Here is a 15,764-nt window from a genome sequence, read left to right on the forward strand (position 1 = left end):
ATCACTGGCTTACAGTATCTATTAAGTAATATTAAAATACATCCAGCCAGTGTAAACTAATTCGGTGCAGCCAGCCCTGATGCAGAGTCATGTGTGCAGTCTCCTTGAAAGTCTGAGAGAAAACAAAAGCTTTCTGGCATTAATACTGAAATAGTTTTTCTTCCTTGACTGTATGGTACTGTAAGCTTCAAACCTCTAGACCAGTAGGTTGGGTCCTGGCTTACACTGCACATTTATTCTGGTAAGGCAGCGTGTGTGTTACTTTTGTGCTCAGTTGTTTTCTGTTCATAACCCTGACTTTACAACTGATGTAAAATCTAAATTCTCTTTTTGCATTACATGACAAGTGGAATGTAGAAGCAGTTCTCTGAGTGGTTCTACAGTGACCATTTATGTCATCACTTTAGATTTTGCTCAACAGTTGGTCATTGTAACTAAAACATCTATCACTTCTGTCCGTCTCCTATTATTTTGGAAACACATTATTTTTCCTGCTAGCTCATCTCAGAGCAGGCAGCTGTAGTTCTGCTTACAGCTGAACCTCATGCTTTTTCATTAATCAAATATGTCTAGACTTGTTTCAGCTGGTAGATACATGCCATAGGGAACTGGCTGGTGGAATTCCTGCTCATGTGTCTCTTCAGATGCTGCAAGGCAGATGGGAAGGACAAATGATAATGAAAAGTTGCAGTCCGAGTAGAAGGCAAATGCGTCCCAAATACACAGTTGTGTAAATGCCATTATCGTGAACATCTTGTTTATGTACTCAAAATTCAGCACTATGTCATGAGTGACAGTTGGACACGCTGAAAAGGGACTTTCAGCAGTGCCAGTGATGAGGCACTGTAGTAAGACACTGAGATGCAGATATTGTGGAGAGGTCCTGAATCCTTGGGTGAACCTGGCATAATGAACCCAGAAACAAAGGGAAGAAGTTGGGGTGAGTATACAAGTGTGTCTGTTTACAGACTTCCATCTCCAAAATGGAAAACAAATTTACCTCTTTCCTTCCAAAAGGATAGCCGTGTGTGTCAAGAGTTAAGAAAAAGATGCAGTATTTTGAAGAAGTGCATTCTTTTCATACTTATTCTTCTGTTTGTATGTTAGGATGAGTGTAAAGCTGTCTGCTATGCACTGATGTTGCAGGAGGAGATTTCTTCCCATAAATCAATTTATTGCAAGCAAATCAAAATACTCAATATGTCACCTGAGTAAGAAGGGAAACTAGGCAAGGTTTAGTCCCCAGAAGCAGTCCAGTAAAGGGCCACTTAGACTGAAAGCGTGATATATTTTGAGAACATCTAAAGTAAACTTCATTTTAAAAGCAGTACTTTAGTACTACAGCTTAACCAGCCCTGTTTGCTCTAAATGAACAGAGTGAACACCTGTGTAATATGTGGCGGGGGTGGGGGTGGGGGGGAAGTGGTAGATGCTGAATTTGTAGCTAAGAGGTTAGTTTTGTTTTGGAACGCAGAACATAATGATACCAACCCCTCTGGAGGGAAGGGCCAGGGCTGCTTAACTTGGTGTGTGTAAAAGGCAGAGAGACATTCTGAGGGTGAGACAGAACAAGGAGGGCTGCAGTGACGCACAATTTGTGGGGAGATAAGAGATTTTGCCTTTCCTAAAAACCTACTGCCATCCTACAGAGTGGGTTTTTTTGGGTAGTAGTGGATTTTTGGTTTGGTTTTTGTTTGTTTGGTTTTTGGTTTTTTTCTTAGTTCTGCACCCCCTTTCTTTCCCGTAGCTGGCACCTGTATCCCTGTCAACTCACATCCTGGAAAAACGAGACCTACCGTGACTGGCATGCAGGACAGTTGCCCTTTCATAACTGTGGTAGTTGTGGGAAGGAGTTTTTAAACTGTTTTACAAAATGGTTCAGAGTGGTCCCAGCTGAAAGTAGCGTTCTTCTGAAAGGCATGAGGCTTTTATGACTCAGGAAAACCATGTGCATGCTAAAGCAGGACACTAGCGCTTTAACTTTTTAAGACTTGTTAGCTCCAGTTCCATAGCACAGCAATACTGTCTGGCAATTACTGTGTTCAAGATTTGCACTATTGTTTTTTATTTAATTTCATTCATCTGATGGTAGTATTTCTTTCCTTGTGCTTTGTAACTTTTTAGAACACAATACAGAAGAGGATTATTTAGCTCATGGAAATCGGCCAAGTTGTGAAGCAGTATCAAAACTTCTTCAGGCTTAACCACTCATTTATGTTGCAGCTGTTTAGAGTTAAATCTCTTGTTGCTGTGCAGGTGCTTGGTTTAGTTTCCGAAGTACGAACACGAAGAGCACATGCTAACAGCTGCCGAATTTCCATCTGCAGTACAATTCATACTGTGCTTGTGCAGTAAGGAAGAACTGTTGTGTTTCATGTCCATCCTACCTTCTTCTTTTTTCCCCCAAAGCAGCTAAATTTCAGCCTTACATGTCACTTCTATTTGAACTATATATTCAGATAGGCCTGGGCTATGTTCATGAAGTGGAAATAACATTAATTTCCACATACAGAGAGGAAGCGTTTGTCTACAACTGTTTGAAGACTTGCTCTTGTCTGTGCAGTCACCATTCCTGCGCCAGAGTCTTAGCAGTTTCATGTTTAGGTGTGGATGATGACCCCTCTGTCATGTGTTTTCTTTCACTAAATTGAATTCTTAAGTCAGATGCCCCTGTAGCTCTATCATCACCTCTGTCTTACACGGTTATGTTACCGTTACAGTCGCTCTCTTGTGGTATGGTCCTGGAAAGCACTGCTTGGGGCTCCAGGGCTGTCAGTTACTGCTACTCGCTCCTGACCTGCAGAGTAGCTGCCCTGCTCCAGTGTCTCATGGCTCCACACCTGCCCTGAGCACCCACCCGGTTGTGACACAGCCCCCACTTCTATCATCCTTACTCAGCTGGATAGCTGACAAATGTTTGGGCTCCTACGCTCTAATGACGCTGAGCTTGAGGAAGTAAATGCAAAGTACAAACCCACAAGGTGCTAGAACAAAAAATAAAATAAAAAAAAAAGGGAAGTTTGAGCAGTGTCCCTGTTATCGCAGGCTGACGTATACCATGCTGTGCTGCTAGGTAGTGTTCTTTGTTTTGTTATTTTTGCAAGACAAGTCAGTGTTAGAGATGTTTCTTCCACCACTGCAGTGCTGTCATTACTGAGACAACTTGAGCTGCTCTGTCACAGACCAGCTGTAAGGACAAGCATCTGAATAACTTAGAGATCTTGTTAAGCTTATGATAATCTTTCCTTAAGGGGGAGGGGAAATCCTAGCTTTTCTCCCTCACTCTAAAAGCTTAAGCTGAACATGGATAATTCTGATCACTCAAATGATAACTGTGCTCAGTCTAATGCTAGGTAGTTAAGGTTCTTTTATTTTTCTCCTAGTCATTCTTCTGACAAACAATTTTTGTAAATAAGAACAATGAAAAGCTAAAAGACAAATACTACCCTGCATCTAATGCATTTGGCAAACTACTATTTTACGTAACTAAATATAGATGCACACATGAACACAGTCTAATAAACAATTTAAATGTTTATTTGAAAAATGTTAACAGTACAAATCAGCATGGGCAGACTGGGCCTACTTGGCAATAGTAAGCCAGTACTTTTGTAGAATTTTCTTTTTTCTTTGGAGACTTCACATAGTACTGCTATCACAGATACAGAAAGCACATTGTTTACAAGTGCTAACAATTTTTATTAGTGGAAGGGGCCATAAAAGTGTAAAGTGCTTGAAGTATAAATCTGCCTTTTTAATTTTTATTTTGCATATACAAAATGTCAAATTACTTGAGTAACACAAATGTTTGGTAGTGATATTTTCCTTGCAAGGCACACTCAACCCTAAGAGACCTGAAACCAGGTTGGGCAGCTTTGTTTAGGCTTGCAGGCACAGCTGATGTTTGCGATACTCCCTCGTCCTTCTCTGAAGAATGCTATCTGGAGACTTCAGGACACCCTGAATTTCATCGTCTTGCTATTCGGGATAGCTGACTATGGGCATGAAGGCAGCCAGTGCCCTGTCCGACGTGTGGAAAAGTGACTTCACAGAAGTTAAAACCAATGATAGCCCTCAAGGTGGAAAGCTGTTTTATTTTGAAGCTTCTGAAAAGGCTGCATGTTTACGGAGAGGCACAGGGAATTCAGCTTCGGGCCTCAGCCCGAGTGTCCCTTTACCAATAAATCAACTCACTTAGTTTTCTTAGTAGGAAATAAACAAGGTATTAAGATCAAGTGCCAAATTTCAGGTCAACTAAAAATTTGTTTTTAAAAACCAGTAACTCCAAAGTAAACACAATATTAAGTACATGCTTTCTCATCTAAATTATTTTTCCTGTCTGGAAGATCTGAAGGCAAGCTGATGGTAATCACAGGTACAAAGCTGACTTGATCCAGGAGAAGGATGCCTCTGAAAGGTAAGATTACCTGGCATTAGAAAACAATATACAAAACAATTCTGTATTCTAAAAATTAGCTTTATTCTTAAACTCCCCAAACTTAGTTTAAATCAATGCATCAAGTATTACCCTCATAATCTCTTTTATGAAGCAAGAATGAAAACTTGATGGAAAACTGGTTCCAGAATGTACCAGCTATGGTTTTAGAGGGGTCCCTTCACCCAGTTTCTGCATCTGAGGTATCAGTAGCATAGGCTCTATATGCTTAATTTCATAGTAGCCTAAAACTACCTGCTGTCGGGCTACTTTGTCAGGCCCTTGCACCTAATTCTCTAAGACTAGCTAAAGCCTCTAGTTTTATCACAGTACTGTAGAATGGCATTAAAGACCTGGGGGGAGGTCCTGACTCACACTGGCAACTGTGTCATTCACCAAATGAGACCTCCTACTCATTCTTACTGGTTTACAATCACAAATTAAACCTTCACCACTTTTTACTGGTCCACTTTATACAGGTAGCAAAAAAATGACTGTGTGGTTTTGGTGGGTGTTTTGTTTCGTTATTGTTCTGGCGGTTTTGTTTTGGTTTTGTTGTTTGTTTTTTTTTTTAAAAGGGGGGTAAGGACCATCCTTCCAGTGTTAGAATTTCTTGAAATACTCTGACAAACCATGCACAAGAGCCATGCTCTCCAATTGGAAGAGAAATTACTGCAGGCTGGTTCCTCCGCTCTGTACTGACCTCTGCCATGGACAGGCTGTCAGACACTTTGCTGAACAGTTTATGGGGATTAGAATTTTCTTCCTAGTTCTACTTAGTTCAAAGTTCAACATGTGGCAGTGCTAAGCTGCTTACTGCTGTGAGGAGTGCAAAGTGTTTCTTCACTTCTTCTGCTCTAACAAGTCAGTTACAAGAAGTACTCCAATCTGACAGCACACTGTGTGAAACATCAGGGGGGAAGCATGGTCTCTTTTCTCACTGCAGTTTCCAATCTTCCTGATCTTCCAACCCTCCATTTTTCTAGCTCTGTCAGAAGAACTAAGGCCACTCATATCCCTGGGTGGATACATAAATTAACTGCACTTAGAAGCCACTCAGAAGCACAGCTGGTCAGTTACATTTGAAGACATCAGCTGTGCTTGTGGGTGATGAAGCATGCTACACTGTCAGTCACTTCTCCTGAAAGAAGGTATGGTTCCAAGGGTTAGGACTTCCAGAATTGACTTGGGTTGCTTTAAAATATACATGCTTGCCCATTCCAGCACTAAATCTATACTGATTTCTTAGCTGCAGTTACTAATTCATCTTTCCACCGCTTGTTTTGAGAGCTTACTTCTCTGAAAAGTATTAGTGTTGCTACTAACACACCGAGGGAATAAAGCCATCTGCAGGTAATCAACTTTATTTATGACCTTTTGCCACCAATGCTAGCACCAATCACTACAGCTTGTAAGCTGCCTATACAGGTAGCTCCTCCTTGGGAGAATTCCCACACAAATTTGCAAAGCCAAATTTGAGGCCTTTCGTAACTACTGTAAGTCCAACACAGTAGAGTAGGAAAAGATTTAGTGTTGTTGAAATTGGTTTAGCTCTGACTTCTCACCCTCCTCTCTCAGAGCTATGTTAATGGTGTCTCACAATGTCGTCCTTAGAAGACTCGGTAAAAACTTGGCAGTATGACAGCCAAGCTAAAGACATTTCCAGTGAAAGATTTTCCCATGTTCCTCTGAAATGCCTATGTGTCAAAAGGTCACTTGGAATGGAAAGTTACCGGCAGTCTTTTCACTGAATTGTTGCCACCATCTTCCTACAGAATGGGGCTGCTTCTTGAAAGATTTTTTTTAGTTAATGTTTTGCTTTCATCAGAGGAAAAAAAATAGCAAAAATTACTTACTTGTTTTCACAGGAAGGGAAAATCACCTTTAAGACTTTGAGAATAAGAGCTGCTCCAACAACTCCAACAACAATGACTTCCATCAAACTAAAGAAGACAGGTAAAGATCGAAACCAGAATCTGCACAACCCTTTTCTCAAGTCTTCTACCCACTGGCACATCACCTACAACCAAACAGGTAAAAATAAAAAGATAGGTTGCAAAACACAGCAAGTGCAGGTTTTGTAGCTACTGCTGAATCGCATTACATGGTGATGGTTTTACTTAAATTCATGTATGCTTAAACATACATAAAAGCAGGATGGAATTAACTGGTGACTCGGACCTCTTTCTTCTACAAAGTTTGGAATGGGTGAAGGTTTAGTTCTCTGCTCATCCTAGCGGAGTTCCCTGAAAGGAAAGGCCACTTTAGAAAAGAAAGGACACTTGAACAGAGCAGGTGAAGGGTGAGCTATTTGGCCTAGGCACAGAGAAGCTATGATACCATGGCAGTGCACAGCAGGGAAAAAGGTTACTGACAGCCCAGGAGAGAGGTAGCACCTTCTCTAGCCTCTCTGTAACTTCCAGCTTATTCTTTTGGCCCTCCTGTCTCAGTAGTACGTTATAAAGTCTTTCTTTCAGCCACAGAGGAGGCCATCAAGCCCATCCTTACCTAATCTGGAACTGAAACTTCTCAAGCTGTTATGTGTTTCTTACAGCAGGTGAGACCAATGGCCCATCTCCCAGAGGGGTAAGCACTCAAGCAGAGTCAGAAAAAAATGATGTAATTTAAAGCTAAACAATATTTGAAATCGTTATAAATGCTTAGCTTGGTATAATGTAAATATCACAACTCACTGTCATGAAGTATCTGTGAGGTCAGAACATTGCAGGATTTAGAAACCCATTTGATTCCTGCTGGAGTAAAAAAACCCAACAATTCCTCACTGCTAAGGGGTAATTTAGGAAGTTGTTGGGTTTTTTTTAAGTTTCCTAGAGTATGCCTGTAAAGGTCTGTTCTTTTTAGTGGTTGGCTGTGGGGATTTCTTAGACTTCAGTGGAAGTCAGTTTACTGTCAGATACCTCACACAATACAAAATCCTAGTCTTTAACAAATACAAAGCAGCAAAACAGTACTCTGAGAAGTCAATACTAGGTTAAGTAGGAATGGCAATTCTATGTTGCTTTTTTTTCAAATTAAAAATAAAGGACCGAAGACAAAGGCCTAGGAACGTTACATACCTTCTTAAAGATCTTTAAATGGATGTTGTGTTTGGTCTTTACATGAAGAAAGCCCACTATCTGAATCCTAACAATGCTGGGGTTTTTTTGTTCTGTGAACATCCACAAAGGAGGAAAACATAATATTTGTATGTGTTTCTGTAGACAATACTAAAAATGGGGAAGTTTATTCCCTCAAACTGTAATACTGAATAACATTCAGCTCTATCTGCAGCATGCTACTACAACTTTTCCTCCTAGAAATGTCACCAAGCGGGTATGCATTTCATCTCTGGGGAAACGGGAAAAAAACAGAGGGAGGGGAAAAAACTGCTTTTCCTTTTTAGACCAGTCTTTAAAGGTATATACTAATAATTAAAGTAAACAAACAACAAAACTACCTTGTAAGAAGATGGAGGTTCTATCCTAAGAGGGGTCTCTGGTAACTTGCCAGGTAATGTCTCTTCATCTACTGTAGTTTCTACTTGCTGGATGAGGTACTGACTGGTAGTTTGCAGTGGATCTTGAGTATCTGAAGAAGAAAAGCTAGATGTAGTGGGGGGCTTGCTTTTTATTTGACTCACTATTCAGGAAAACAAAGACAAGCTGCATTTCTATACTTATAGTACAGTTCTCACACATTTACAGCAAGAACACAGAAGGCTGACTTTTATTTTTACTTGAGTAGTGAATTTGGTAAGAAGCAGAAGCAGTGTTACAGTGCAGCCTTTAGCTGTGCCCTTAGCTGTAAATTTCAGCTGTCGCCAGATTAAAAGGTGATGAACTAGATCAAAATATTAATCTCCTGTGAAATCCTTGATAGTTTTTGATTAAACAAAACTGAAAAAAGATTAAGGCATCAGATAACTTCTCTTGCTTTTAAGTTATTGGAAGTGACCCAGACAGGTATTTCCTCTTCAGTTTTCTCTTTCATTCTCAGGAAAAAGGGGGAGCTTTACAGAAACTTCCATCATAGCACTAAGAGAGAAATTTATTCCTGTGAGATGTCTGGGCTGCAGCTTTAGAAGTACCAAGTGCTTCAAAGGAGAACAGATTTGAAAACAAACAAACAAAATACCTAGAACATGGAAGAGTTGAATTTAGGTGTTTTTAAAAACAAACAAAAAAAACCACAAAAAAACCAACCACCACATAAAACGAAACACTTCCCTGTTAATGAAGAAACTGTTTCACTATGTAAAACACAGGAATAATGATGTTCTTTCACCCTTGTAAAGCAATACATCAACTATGGATAAAAGTATTATGTAACAACTAAGAGAGATACCTTTTCCTGCGAGGTTGGGAAGTGTAAATAACACATCGTTGTCCCTGGGGATGGAATACAGCATGCTCTCTTTCAAAGGGACAGTGTAGTTTGAATGTCTAAGTACTCTCAGGTCCTTTACTAAAATATCTATTTCTGTTACTTCTTCCTGCTGAACCTACAAGAGATGCAAACATGTTGATAATACTGAGTTTAAAGTGAGAGTGAAGTAGGCTGGCAGAGAAAACCAATACATCACAGAAAACTCCCAAGCCATTAAGGTTTAGAATAGGGATGTTATAACATGAATTAGTATTCTTTGTTTTTACTTACCACGCTTCTGTAGACTATAACACATTAGAAAATATGCTGAACAGACTAGGTCTCTCTCCCCCTGCAAAAGCCTGTGGCAGTCACTCCACGGGCTTTTAACCAAGTCTTACATAGTTCATTATGATCCTCTTTTCAGGGAGGCATTTTAGGACTTGGAAAACCCAAGTGCATAGTTAAAGAGCACTTGCAAATGTTTAAAGTGTTGCTGAGGCAAGACTCACACTTCTGCTTTTGCTTTTTTTCAACAACTGAAAGAATAGTTTTCTTCCTCCTCTTCCAGGGATGTGCTGGACCAGTTTCACCTAATCACTGCAAACATCACTTATATAGAATACATTCAGCATAACTCCTACTAACATCAATAACTGCACTGTGAGGCCAAGAAATGACAAATCCAGAGAGTTTGTGACCATAATTGTAACTGCTACATAGCAATATAACTAACAAAAGAGGAATGCAGCATGTGATACAGTTTCACTTATGCTTTCAGACCTATAGGCCAACCTCCTTTTGCTTCGAACACGCACAGAACAATGCAATGAAACAGCTGATCTTTACTGTCAGCTGATAACCAATGAGAAAGATTGAAAGCTTTTGACTTAAAGGAACAATTAAGGAAACAGCATTAGCTTTCTGGTTGTTCTTACCAGGTCCCTGTGAAAATCTGAAATGCATTTTGATATTTAGTTTGAAATATGAAATACAACAGCACTGTTGTATAACAACTGAATCAAGCCAGGATATATTAGCCTCCTAACAGTGGGATAAACACCTCATTAGAAAAGCTTCAAATCTCTCAGTGGGATTTTTCATTAACAGAGTAAGATTTTGACATGATGCAGATCCCTGTAAAAAAATACTACACGCTGAGCATGCAGTTAATTAAGGATCAATAGTACTATCATCATTCTCCCTTTTAAAAAAAAGGCAGCAGAACACAAGCCAGCTTCAAAAGAGCCTGGCCACATGTAAGATGGAGACATGTACTGAAACAAAAATTTGATGCGTCTGCTGGCTTCAGCAGCTGTATCTTCTCTCCAGAACCTCTCTGGTTGGAAAAATAACTATACCGTATAGGTGATTTTGAGAACTCAGTTCTGAACTGAACTCAGTTCAGAACTCAGAGGGGTTAGAATTGTAACCCCTCACATTCACTGGTATTTGTGCAGATACAGTTAGAATTTGGGGCAGGGTGGGGGGGTCTGTTCATCTCAAAATCCATGTTCATTATCAAGACTTTTATTCAAGTGAATTAATTATCTTACATGCAAAATATTCTAAGGCTAAGCTCTCAGGTGTTGTGGGCTTTCACAACAAGCCCACCTGACATAAGAGTTTGCTACTGCAAGCTGTCCCCCATGCTACATGCTTGAAACACTTTATTAGCTTGGAATAAACAATAGGGAAAACCTCAGGACTCGGAACGAGCCCATGCCCCTTTTATTTATTCTGTACCTTATTTTGTAAATGAAATATTGCTTCCGAGTCTGACTTTGCTTGCATAAATGCATTTGTTGAAAGAGCATGTGACAGAGGTAATGATATTCTAACAAGCTTAAGGGAAAGTCATCCAACACTTAATAATTAAAATAAGAATGGAAGCATTAAAACTTGAAGTCTCCTCATGAAACACCCCTGCTACTACACAGGCAACTTAGGTTGGTATTATCTCCCTCAGTACTGTGCTAACTAGCATTAGATTATATACTTTGTGCTCTAACCACCAGCCAGACACATGTAAACCTTTTAATCCTTGGTAACTACTTGCCTCTCCTAAATTAAAAACAAGCAGAGTGTTAGGCTGGGTTTTTTTTTACCTGTTTTCCATCAATTTCTGTCACTTCTTCCTGAATGACAATCAGCTGCAAATCAGAACTGGATGCCAAGGGCCACTCGTGAACCATGATGCGAACACTGACGGTTCCCAGGCGCTGCTGATCTGGTAAGTTACCCGAGTTTCCGTTCTCCACTGTTAACACACAATGTCATAGTTTTCAAAGAGCAACCACCCCAACCAGAAAGCAGTACACAGCCATGGGGCAAACAGCTGCAACTCTGACATAGATGCCTTTGCACACGTAACAGCTGAATGGAAAAGTCATTACAGCTACAGAGGACCACTAGCATCAAACCAGAGATGCCTGAACAGTTGTACGGACCATGCTGATCGTAACTCTTCCAGTAACCACTGTTATAAGGGGTAGTAAAACAATTGCCATGATTTTTTACCAGTATATCACCAAATCAAACGTGGAGCAGGTCTTGTGATATAACACAGCAGACAACAGCAGCGCTGTACAACCCCCAGACTGAGAGAGCTTGCAAGCAATGTCACGTCCCTGCCTTTGATGTTTGCATTAAAGCACTCTAAGCAGCACTCTTTGGCTTCGCTATTGCTACGTTCTTATTTTAGTTGTACAAAGGAGTTCCTAACGGTTAATACCACAGCCCAGCCAGCCACCTGTGTCAACATCTTGATTCACACAACATTCCCTTTCCTCTCCCTACAGAAACAAATATGCTCTTTTCCACGCACACTGCGTATACCATTCAAGATGAGTGTCAGTTCCCTCATACGTGTTTTTTCTGCCCCCCCATCTTCATATGTGACCTCTGACACCTCAAACGCTCTTTCTACCCAAAAGCTTTCAGCTCTTTCAACAACCTAATATTCCAGGAGTACACAGGGAACTGCCTTTCCACCCTCACTGCTTCCACATAAACTTAGTATCCTTCTGCCAGCTACCATGCCTCTGCTACAGGTGAGGGCATGCTAGAACTGGAGTGCCGCAGAAGTGCAAGAGGGGAGGTGACAGATCTCTCCAGCACGCAGACAGCAAAGTGTGTGAACTGAGACCGAACTGGCCCCGATTCTGTGTCACTAGTGCTGTGGGTCACTTGCAGTGCTGTACGACATGGGGGAAGGCTGGCCTAGTGTCCTTCCATTACACAGTAACGGCTCAGTGTGACCATTACTTTTATGCTATGATCCCTTTCCTCATAAAGCTATTTCACTTATTTTAAATACAGAAAAATACTTTTCGACATCATTTAGCAACATCTTCCATTGCAAAAATAAGTGGCGGAAGGAGAGAAAGAGGTTAGAGAGAAAGGTGCCCTGTATGTGTGAGCCAGAGCACTAACCTGGTTGCTGAATGTTTTCTGACTTACAGCGGCAAGCATACATTAAAGGACCAAAGCCTCTAAGATGCCAAGTAGCTGAAGCTCCCTGTAGTCCCAACCTTTCATGTGTCGGGCTGCTCAATCCCCACTACGCTCAATGGGAGTGAAAGATACGCTTCCAAAACTGACATTCGTGGGAACTTCAAGTGGGGACATAGGGGCCAGGCATGATCTGACAACAGTGTCAAGACGACACCATTCAGGAGACTTGGTCTCTAATATTCAAGAGCATGAATACTTGGCTCACGTTGATTTTTACATACATTCAGGAGTATTTTTCCCCTCTGTTAACAGGTAACAAGTATCTCTATATTCCTTCAGCATTTTACAAACATTATCTGAATATATTGATGAGGATTTAGTAAGTAAATAGTATAAACATTACTTTACAGATAACAGAGAGACATACTATGCTGAGGACTCAGACCCAAACACAGAGATAGAGAGTTCCAGGTTCCTAGCTCCAGGTCAAATCAGTATTTTTCTCATTGTTTCAGATTGACATTCATAATTGTAGTCACTGCAAGCTATACAACTATCATTTGGGAAAATAATAGGAACTACAGTACAGTGCTCAGTATCTCTCAGAATTAGTCAATAAAATTACATCTTTTTTTTGGAGTCAATTACCTTGCAGGTAAATGACATTTTGCCATGTTTTTCTACCCTAGGATAGAAAAAAATAGAACCAATAGGAATAACTATCCCAGAAAAAGAGGAATTAATTACTGTTCTCCCTCTCCAGAAAAGAAATAGTGTCAAATTAATAATTGATTATGCTTGGGAAGGAAGGGTTCAAGAAACAAGGTCATGGCTCAGAGAAGCAATTTAGAAAAAGCATTAGCACTATCAAAGTAAATGTCTGATTTTAAGGAGGGGATGACCTCAGAAACCAAGCTAGAGACTGGCTGCACCTGATCCATCAAGAGATCATTCTGAATACAACACAAGCTTAAATCAAGTGAGCATAATGGCCCTTGTTTAATTAATTATACAGTATGCTCTCTGATCTCAAAAAATCACAGTACTTTCTGGTCTTTCACAAAAGGTATAGCATTGAATCAGTGGAAAAAATAGCAGTTTCAAAATAATTTGAAGTCATTAACCACTGCGGGACACTAGCAAAACTGCAGCATTTGTACTATAATATCCTAACTAGCAGAAACTTGTTTGTCCAACAGACACAGAAATGAGATAATTAAAAGATCTTCCTAACAATAATTCATACTTTTGTTATTGAATCTCCTTTTGGATATATGCCAACCAACCTAGGGACACAGCCATTAGCAGGGTGGAGTTGCATCCTTCTGTTTACATTGTCTAGCCTGTAGTGCAAAACATTCTTTTGAAAAGATAGGCAGAGTCTGGATTTCAGATTAGACCATTTATATATAAGCATGTGAATGGGACTTGACAACAAGGCAGTAAGATTTTTTCCCACCCATTTTAGTAGCAAAATTATCCTACCTTGGGAAATTATTTGCTTCTACAATGCTCAGTTTTGCAGAGTAGGAGAACATGTAGTCATTGTAAGCTTTGGTTACTAGATAACAGGGAAGCCAAATACCCCAGGGGAAAAAAAAGAAAAAAAAAGAGAGAGAGAGAGAATACTCACATATTATTGTTTGACATGTTACGTGGGCAACTCCGCTTTTCATAGGAAAATCATTTAGATATACCTGTCCATTAACATAGGTGATATTAAAAACAACCTGAAAGAAAGACAGACAGAATGAGTGTGTGGTTCCTGGCCCCATGCTACAATTCTGTTCTCAGAGGAACACACTTCATACTGACTGACGTCAGACAAAACAATGCATTTGCATCCACACGCAGACTTTGTTTCACTGCATATTAATTCACTGAATAAATACAAAACCCAGACAAACCTGTCCTTTGTGAAATTCTCCACTGGTTTTCAACATCGTAACATTGACTCTGATGGTTTCCTGGAAAACAGCAGTGAAAAGAGATGTGAGTTTCTGAGGAAACACATAAGCCACTGCAGGCCACTTTCACACACTGTCCTGACAGAATGACAACGTACAATCCCCAGAGCACGTTCCCAGGCTTTCTATCCAGCAGACAGAAGAAAGAGCAATATGCTTACTTGTTTCATGTAAGGGTTGGTTTGAGTGTTTTCCCCTCTTTTTAATAAAGAGGATTGCTGAGAAAGAATGACAGCTGCATCCCCTTATGGATAGGGATTTTTTAAATAAAGATAAAATAATAATAATTGAGCTGGATTCTCAGAAGAACTTGTTTCACATGGATATAATGGAAAAGAAGTCTCTCATATTACCTGAAAAATGATAGACAATACAAGGTAAAAATCAGATTCTCTGTAAATGTTTTTTAAGCACTCCACTTAGTCTTCAAGGTGAAGTATAATTTAGTACATGTTTGCCTACACTAAAGAACACCCAGTTTTGTCAGTGTCAGCAGTAATCCTATTTCTTTTCTTTGGTTATGATTCCCAAATTATGCCACATGGGACACCTCCAAACTCACAGCTAATGGGGATTTGCTTCTTTCTTTCAAACCCTAATTGCTGTAATTTATTGACTCACTAATTCTGTCCTTTTACTTCCCCCTTCTAATTTTAGGGGCTGTTTTGCAGATGGGACCTTAAATCTCCCAGGCCTGCCCCTGACAAAACTTACATATAAAAGCCAAATCTCTCTTGGACATGGCCAAAAGTAATGATTGCCACACTGCTTTCCTGAGTAACCTCTTCAGAGATAATGTTAAGCTCCCTATTTGCCTTTTGGGAGCCTTAAATGATTCTAATTGCATTTCATTTTCCTCTGGAATTCTTCTCCATACCTTCAGCATCTTTTTTCACTCTGTGTTTGAGTCATGGTTTCACAAATAACAGCTAAAAAGCAAGTCATGTCTCAATAAAACATTGATCTTGCTCAGAGTTTAAAATAAATAAATAAAAAATTAAATATGTAAGAAGGCTTTTCGTTTGGGATTTTTATAAAACACTAAATTTTCAGCCAGGAGATACTTGAAATATACAGTACCTAGCATAACATAGTCCCAATTTGTGAACAGAGAGCTTCTGAAGCATGACTATAATGTAAAAAAATCCTTAAATCAATGGGTGTTAATCAGTATACACAGGTAGCCAGGACTGCCAAAAACTGAAAAACAACATCCAAATCTGATGCAGCAGAAATCTGGCATCATTAAAAGCATGGCTTAAAATCTAACACAGGTAACCTTTTGGTTGGAAATGCCTTGTCATTGATCCTTCAGACGCATTTGTCAAATCAGTAGGAAAACTCTCCGGCCACTGAGACCACAGAGGGATCTCTTCCTCCATGCCCCTTCTAGGAAATAGGTGTTTATACTGACTTTTCAAAGCTGTACGTCTTTTACACCCTCAAACTGTTTCACAGATTACCAAAACCTTGTGTCATTACTTCTTAGTTTTTTCTGTTTTCTGGGGATTGAAAAGGCACAGAAGATGCATTTTCCAGGC

The 15,764-nt window shown here is 39.9% G+C and overlaps 1 protein-coding gene across 1 annotated transcript; it reads right to left on the bottom strand.

Annotated features, from left to right (window-relative positions):
* Nucleotides 1–3,519: 3,519 nt before the first annotated feature.
* GINM1 (glycoprotein integral membrane 1) lies at nucleotides 3,520–15,514 on the bottom strand. Its single transcript, XM_010581916.1, has 8 exons — nucleotides 14,385–15,514; nucleotides 14,164–14,223; nucleotides 13,890–13,986; nucleotides 10,909–11,060; nucleotides 8,780–8,936; nucleotides 7,893–8,023; nucleotides 6,292–6,455; nucleotides 3,520–4,410 (listed from the first exon to the last, which is right to left on the bottom strand). Exons 1-8 carry the CDS (start codon nucleotides 14,391–14,393, stop codon nucleotides 4,302–4,304), a joined length of 879 nt encoding a protein of 292 aa, XP_010580218.1. The 5' UTR covers nucleotides 14,394–15,514; the 3' UTR covers nucleotides 3,520–4,301.
* Between the last annotated feature and the right edge of the window lie 250 nt (nucleotides 15,515–15,764).

The sequence above is a fragment of the Haliaeetus leucocephalus genome, unplaced genomic scaffold (assembly GCF_000737465.1).
Source record: "Haliaeetus leucocephalus isolate CR32 unplaced genomic scaffold, Haliaeetus_leucocephalus-4.0 Scaffold819, whole genome shotgun sequence".
Lineage (NCBI taxonomy): Eukaryota > Metazoa > Chordata > Aves > Accipitriformes > Accipitridae > Haliaeetus > Haliaeetus leucocephalus.